This window comes from Anopheles merus, unplaced genomic scaffold (genome assembly GCF_017562075.2).
Source record: "Anopheles merus strain MAF unplaced genomic scaffold, AmerM5.1 LNR4000252, whole genome shotgun sequence".
Taxonomy (NCBI): domain Eukaryota; kingdom Metazoa; phylum Arthropoda; class Insecta; order Diptera; family Culicidae; genus Anopheles; species Anopheles merus.
The window spans coordinates 15,634-23,559 of NW_024427832.1; the positions used below are offsets into that span (position 1 = coordinate 15,634).

The 7,926-nt window shown below is 41.1% G+C and overlaps 1 protein-coding gene across 1 annotated transcript; it reads left to right on the top strand.

Annotated features, from left to right (window-relative positions):
• Positions 1-3,426: 3,426 nt before the first annotated feature.
• LOC121601973 lies at positions 3,427-4,968 on the top strand. Its single transcript, XM_041930766.1, has 2 exons — positions 3,427-4,191; positions 4,346-4,968. Exons 1-2 carry the CDS (start codon positions 3,754-3,756, stop codon positions 4,595-4,597), a joined length of 690 nt encoding a protein of 229 aa, XP_041786700.1. The 5' UTR covers positions 3,427-3,753; the 3' UTR covers positions 4,598-4,968.
• The last annotated feature ends 2,958 nt before the right edge of the window (positions 4,969-7,926 follow it).

Here is a 7,926-nt window from a genome sequence, read left to right on the forward strand (position 1 = left end):
TTCAAGAATTGTCTAATGCGCTATCAATTGCATTTTTACCAATAAACTTAAATCACTTAAAAGCCAAAAATATCAAAATCTTCTGCATGAATCCTATCAAATAAATTATAAAGTGTATAAAAGTAGGGGAAGGTAGGCAAAGACGGACACTGCGGGTAAGACGGACACTTCTTAAAAATGCATGAAAAAGGTAATTTTTGAGAAATTCAACAATGTAGAATCCAAACTGAAGGTTAAACAACACATTTGAGACCATTTTTCGTGTAATATATGCGAAATTGGTTAAATTCATGAACAAAACTAATTTTCAATCGTGCGCACCTTTGTGGATGTAATTTGATTACTGCGGGTCTTAAGCTCTGTAACTTGCATTGTTTATATTTTTGGAAGTTTTATTACATGAACGATTTGTCATGATTGTTAAGCAAAAAACTGGCGAAAGAACGAGTATAAAAAAAATAAAAAATCTTGTTTTCTGCTGGTTTAAACATCCTGACACCAAAGCAGGAAAGACGAACACTTTGGCATAGGGAAAGATGGACACCGAATTTGTTGAGCTATTTTACTTCTTATATCAATTGGTGATGAATATATGTATTTCTTCAAACACCTCAAATAAGGGTATTTTGAAGATATGAAACATTACGCAACTAGAAAAAAGTAATAAATAAGCGAGAAATGAAACACCAGTCAAAATAGCAGTCATACGTTATGATACTACTCGTTCGACGCTGATGAGGCGCTTCACGAAATCCAATGTTTTGTCATGACTTGGACAACTTTAATAAAAAAAAGATAAAGTACTGATATCAAATCGTTCAGGAATAGATGAAAGATTCTATGGGTTTACATATATGAAAAAGTTCAATCTTCAATGTAAGTAACTGCTGACCTATTAACAAGTCCCTCAAATATGCAGTGGTCGAGTACTTTCCGCGGAATAATTTCCTAAAGCAAAGTTTTGAATTGTTATTCTGTAAGCTGGTGTAACGTCCACTGTTAGTGTCCGATATTAAAAAAGATGCCTTAGATTCTGCATGCTTCGTTCTATTAGGAGCGCCGCTTAAAATTCCTAAATTCACGACTGAATGAATCGTCGTTGCAATTGGCCAAGAATTGGTTTATAAACGTACCAGGGTGTGGAAAGCGATAGAATTTTATAAAATACTGTAAAACACTCAATTTCCAACGTTTTCTAAAGGTGTTCATCTTAGCCTTCATGGTGTCCATCTTTCCCATATCAGGTGTCCGTCTTACCCGAACATTTCAAAACTGTACGAAAAAAATCATGTTTTTCATTCATGAAAAAAACGAAAAATCGATGTAAACTTAAAAGTTTCAACACATTTTCTGATCAAACATGAGTGTAAGATAATGTATTCACATTTTCATGGTCGTTGCACCTATGTAACCTATATAACTGGGTTTGTTGACCACATGACCACATCATATGAGGTGCACTGTCAGACACAAACAAACAAACAAGACAAACATATCAAAAACCCATACATTTTTCGTGTTCGATGTCGTGTTCGATTGGTGCTAGAGCGCCGGATAACTCGGGAACAGACTGTAGTCCCGAGATACACGGTACCTCTTAGGGCGGTGGCAACGCTCATCCGATGCGATTTTATCGGATGCTTTTGTCAAACGCTATTTTGGCTCATATTGCAAAAATTTTCATGATTAGAATGGTTTAGCCATTATATAAAAAAACAATTTCATATTGTTCGGCGTACCACGAAATCGCAAATTTTGATTCCGTCGGATCGTTGCATCCAATTTTATCTGTCAATGTAATCATGCAGTTTATGTAGGAACAAAAAGATGTATAAATGCATCAGTGTTTTTTTTTAAATAATGAGAAAGATAATTATAAACATAATAATAATGAAAATGTATTTTATTACATTTATGTACAACGATAACCTTAATAGTAAGCATGTACATGCACGTGTGTAATTATTTGTTAAATTTGTTTCTGATCCCAATATGAATGTCATTAGGTAAAACAGACAATTTACTCTGTTCCTTTTTAAATTCTTCAAGATAATGTTTTTTTATATAAACATGTAAGTTTGTAAGAATACAAGTAAACAAGTAAATATATATATAGTAATATATATATATATATATATATATATATATATATATATATATATATATATATATATATATATATATATATACTATATATATATACTTGTTTACTTGTATTCTTACATGTTTATATTAAAACAACATTATGTTGAAGAATTTAAAAAGGAACAGATATATATATATATATATATATATATATATATATATATATATATATATATATATATATATATATATATATATGTGTGTGTATATATATAAATATAAATATAGGCCAAATGCCTGTCCAGCAGTTTCACCCCCACATAAGCCTTAAATGAACACATCACTTCTAACGGTCGATGAGTGGCATATCCTTTCAAAATTTCTTCCGGGTGCAATGTAATTAATGTCTTGAATTACAGAACTACATTCTTCCTTGATCCTCTCCCAGCCTTTCTTAGTTACCGTATTCACAGTCGCCCCCGAATCCACCAAGAATTTAAACTCCACCGATCCTATAACACAATTCACGATACACGGATCACTTATCACCCCAGGTGACGTCGCCTTGCCAGTTATCAGCTAAAATATAAAAAAATAAAAAGAAAAGAAAAGAAAACAAATAAGTATACCAGCACACGATTTAAATTTAACAAAAAGTGTAACTTTTAATTTCCTATATTTATTTCAAAACAAAAGAAACATTTTTTTTTTTTTCACTCCGGAACGTCAACTTCTACCTGGTTGACACGCTTGGCTTCTTGTTTCATTCCCAATGTATTATGGTTTCTTTTTGCTGCAAAGCAAAATTCGGCAAAATGGCCGGTTCTTCCACAGGAGAAACATTTCGCGCGAATTTCTATTTGTCAAATAGAGACATACACACCCGCTGCGCAAAGCGATCGAAAACTTTTCAACCTCTCGCTCAATGTAGCTAGAGAGCAAGAACCAACAATGATAAAGTGAGGAAAAAGAATAGAGAAGAGGGGAAGGAGGGGAGAAAGAGATCGTGGGTGTGAACTATTTTTCGGCCATTATCATTTTTGCGCCAACACGGTCGCGTACCGGAGCTTTTTTGTCAAAAAGAAACATACACATACAGCGCGCTCTCTCGAAATACCGTAAACGCTTCAACCGATCAAGAGCTTCGTTCGGTTCTTCGGACGTTTCTGCTCGCTCTCTCGATCGGTTTCGGCGGAAAGCGAGCTAGAAAGCGAGCTCAAAAACTGCTCGATTTTGTTGTGCGGGCAGCGATGCCGCTTGGGAAACACATGGCGGAATGGATACGGTTTCGAGATAAGTTTGAGAGGATAGTGGCATGCAAAGCGCTTGTTGATTCAAAAACCCGTGTAACGGGCCTATAGATTTTTGCGGGAAGCTATTTGTTGAGCATCATCGAAATGCAGCAGCGAAATTTGCCGTCTGAATCGGAGGATATTTACAACGAAACTATCCGCGCACTTGACGATTATTTTAGTGATTAGTGCGACGCATCAAAAGAGAGGATGAAGTTCCGTGAGATGAAGATGAAAGTGCATGAACCATTTGCGGACTGGGTGCTGCGTCTTGAAAAGCAAGCGGTGTTATGCGAGTTCGTGGGTGCGCAGCGTGAGGAAGAGATAATGCAGGCAACGGCGATCGGTTCCAGAAATATCTGCTAAACTTTACGAAATGGCAAACTTTTTCGGTGACAATTTAGAACGAGTAATTAGCCATGGAAAACATCTCGCTTTCATTCGGACGGAAGAGGTGGAGAGGAAGCCGGAAGGAGAAGAAGGGAACTCCGCGCAAAGTCAAGATGATCGACGAGCATTGATAAGATCGGTGAACGTATTGGCGAAAGTTCCGGCTAATCGATATAAGCCTTACGAGACAATGTGGAGTAAAATGCGAGCTGCAGGTTCTCGAGTACAGAACAATGAGGAAATGCGTGGAGGAATGCGACTCTGTACGAAGTGCGGACGTGCGCACGGTTGGGGCCAATGCAAAGCATTTCGCGCGAAATGTTTCTCCTGTGGAAGAACCGGCCATTTTGCCGAATTTTGCTTTGCAGCAAAAAGAAACCATAATACATTGGGAATGAAACAAGAAGCCAAGCGTGTCAACCAGGTAGAAGTTGACGTTCCGGAGTGAAAAAAAATGTTTCTTTTGTTTTGAAATAAATATAGGAAATTAAAAGTTACACTTTTTGTTAAATTTAAATCGTGTGCTGGTATACTTATTTGTTTTCTTTTCTTTTCTTTTTTATTTTTTTATATTTTAGCTGATAACTGGCAAGGCGACGTCACCTGGGGTGATAAGTGATCCGTGTATCGTGAATTGTGTTATAGGATCGGTGGAGTTTAAATTCTTGGTGGATTCGGGGGCGACTGTGAATACGGTAACTAAGAAAGGCTGGGAGAGGATCAAGGAAGAATGTAGTTCTGTAATTCAAGACATTAATTACATTGCACCCGGAAGAAATTTTGAAAGGATATGCCACTCATCGACCGTTAGAAGTGATGTGTTCATTTAAGGCTTATGTGGGGGTGAAACTGCTGGACAGGCATTTGGCCAAGTTTTTTGTAGTGAACGGTACCGAGATTTCACTTCTCGGTTTTCAAACGGCAAGTAATTAAAATTAATACGGATAGGGCTAGGGCTGCTAAAGAAGGAGATAAATTGTGCCAAATTAGTTGGGAGAAACACAAGCATCGGCAACAGTGAATCAGGGCCAGGTGCGGCTGATCAGTGGGTCAAATTTCCGAAAATCGGTGGGGAACTGGTAAAATTCCGAATAGACACATCAGTGATACCAAAGCGCATAATTAGATATAACGTCCCAATTGCGTTCGAGAAAGCAGTTAATGAAAGACTTGAAGACATGGAGAGAAGGCAGATTATAGAAAGGGCTGATAGGAGACGTAGCACGATATCATTTGTATCACCAATGGTGCTAGTTCCGAAGGGTCAGAAGGATTTCGGAATGGTTATAGATTATCGGGAGGTGAACAAGGCGATAGTTCGTGAGCCCTAACCAATGCCGTCGCTTGAGAAAGTGTGGGCTGACATACCTCATAATGGAGGAAAATTATTTTTCACTAAGATAGACTTAAAGGATGCATATTTTCATATAGTACTTTACGAAGAGGTGCGCCATTTAACCACTTTTATGACGGCTAACGGTTTGATGCGATTCACGAGGTTGCCTTTTGGGTTGTCGTGTGCACCTGAGTTGTTTCAGAGTGTTATGGAGATGTTATTTGCAGATTGTAAGAATTTAGTGGTATACATGGATGACGTTCTAGTTTATGGGTGATCTTTAGAGGAGTTAGAGAAATTAGTGAAGGAAGTAAAAAGGGTGATTGAGATAAATCACCTAACGATCAATGAGGAAAATCTTTATATAATCAGGAGAAAGTTGATTTTTTGGGTTTCACAATCGACGGACGAGTTATTCTCCCCACCAAAGAGAAGATTTCAGACATATTAAAGTTCGATAGACCAAAAGACGTGTCCAAGGTGCGGAGTTTTTTGGGCATGATAACATTTATAAGCCCGTTCATAAAAGGATTTTTGCATAGGACAAAACCCTTAAGGGATTTGTTGTTAAAAAAAAAAGTAAAATTCGAATGGAAAAAAGAACAACAGGATGCGTTTGAGGAGTTGAAAATTGCAACAGAAAATGATTTGATTAAGAGAGGATATTTCGATGCAAAAGACAAAACCATTCTGTACACTGATGCGTCACCCTGGGGGTTAGGCGCTTTTTTGGAACAAGAAGGTTATTAAGACGGAGAAAGAAGGATTATAGCATGCGCATCGAAGAGTCTTACAGAGGTAGAAAGGAGATATCCACAACAACAATTTTATTAACTACATTCTGTTAACACTATTTCATAGATAGTACTCTATGAAATAGTGTTAACAGAATGTAGTTAATAAAATGATTATTCCTCTTTCAACCATCAACCAGTAAAGGTGTTTTAGCTCTATTAATAGGTTATTTAGCCGGTCTGTTAATTTAGCCGGTCTCATAGTACAGTCGTCAACTCGTACGACTTAACAACATGCCCGTCATGGGTTCAAGCCGCAAATGGACCGTGCCGCCATACGTAGGACTGACTATCCTGCTATGGGGGGATCAATTGTACACCAGTATCTCATAGTATACTTAAATCAATTGTAAACTTCAACACTTTGGTCGAGTGTATCTCGTGCATTTGTCGCGCCACGGCTGTAGACCCGGCAGCAACAAAGTCAAGACAAACTCTTCCCCGGTATGGATGGCGGTTTTAAGGTCTTTTTCTTATTATTATTCATGTCATTACGGTCTACGCGATCATGTTGGGCTTTTGGCTTGAGTACCACATCGCCATATAGTCAGCTCTTACTACGGCGGACGGTTCATGACCGGTTAGAACCAACGACGGGCACGCAGATGTGCGGAATGATGGCGGTGCCGCGGGACCGCTCCTATCCAGCGTGCAACTTGCATACTGCCACACTGTCTACTTCGTCGGGTGCAACGTAAGTCGGCAATTGGCGTGGCCAGAACGTTCCGAACGGTTCGTTACGAGACTGTAGTGTTGCTTGCGGGTCTCTTGCCGATCTGCCTGGCAATCAAGGAGGACACTCGAGTGCACAGTCGCCGTGGAACTGGTTTAAACAGTGCAATACGGAGGGAGGTGCGCCAGCGGTCCATGGAAGAGTGGCAAGCAACGTGGGACGCAGACGCCGCCAACGAAAGAGCCAGCAGATACGTCAGGTGGACACACCGCGTAATTCCGGACGTGGGATCCTGGCAGTCACGGAAACACGGAGACGTCACGTTCCACCTATCCCAGGTACTTTCCGGCCACGGTTTTTTCCGGGAGCACCTGTGCGGTATGCAGCTCACGTCGTCCCCGGACTGTACGCGATGCCCCGGCGTTGCGGAGAGCGCAGAACATGCTATGTTCGAGTGTCCGCGATTCGACTCAACCCGAACAGAGCTGCTGCACGGAGTCGTCCCGGAAACGCTGCTTGAACACATGCTCCAGAGCCCAGAGAACTGGAGTAATGTATGTGAGGCCACCAAGCGGATAACATCAGCGCTACAGGAGGATTGGGACGAAACCCGGCGAGAGCTGGCCGAACAAGGCGCCCCACGTGTGGGCGATAATCAACATAACCAAGAGAATGTCCGCACCTCGTGGTACAGTGCGAGGAACACCAGAGAAGAGCAACGGGGTAGACGCCACCCAACACCATCACCTCCACCCAGAGCGGTAGGGAGGCGGGCAGAAGTCCGATCTCTTGAGGAGCGCTATCGCAGGCAGCTACTGGTAGTTGAAGAGCGTCGGCGAATATCCGGCCACAGTGTCGGTGGAGTAATCTCGCAGGAGGATGGAACATTGGTCGAGGCGTCTCGACAAGGCATGAACGGTGCAGAAGAGACTGCAGCGACTGAGGCAGACGTGGCATCACGCTAGATGATGTTGGTGGTCTGTGGAGGATCTAGGGAGGACCAAAGTATGGTCAAAAGGGCGATCTCCGCATCCTGAGCGGCAGGGAGGACAAAACGAATATGAAAGGGAAAGAAGGGGGGAAATAAACATGTGTTAGGTGCCTGGCGCACGGGAAAGAGAGGCTCCGAGGAGCAGTAAAAGCCCTTCCTCATAGACCCCTCGCGGGGCAAGAGGGAAGGGAGTGGGCGAGGACAGGGGATATAATGTGTAAACCAATAAGAACAATAAAACCTGTCCGTGATCTAAAAAAAAAAAACACTGTCTCCTGCCCGATGCATACGCAGCAGGCAGGAGAAGGATGCACCTCACTATCAAAAGAAACACCGTCATGAACCAGCGGCGGATCAAACGGTAG

What these genes read in the sequence shown, in the direction of transcription:
- LOC121601973 (XM_041930766.1), top strand. Translation starts at nt 3,754, where the DNA reads ATGGCAAACTTTTTCGGTGACAATTTAGAACGAGTAATTAGCCATGGA. An exon ending in AAGCCAAGCGTGTCAACCAG is followed by an intron (nt 4,192 to 4,345) that starts GTAGAAGTTGAC and finishes TTTATATTTTAG; the next exon opens with CTGATAACTGGCAAGGCGAC.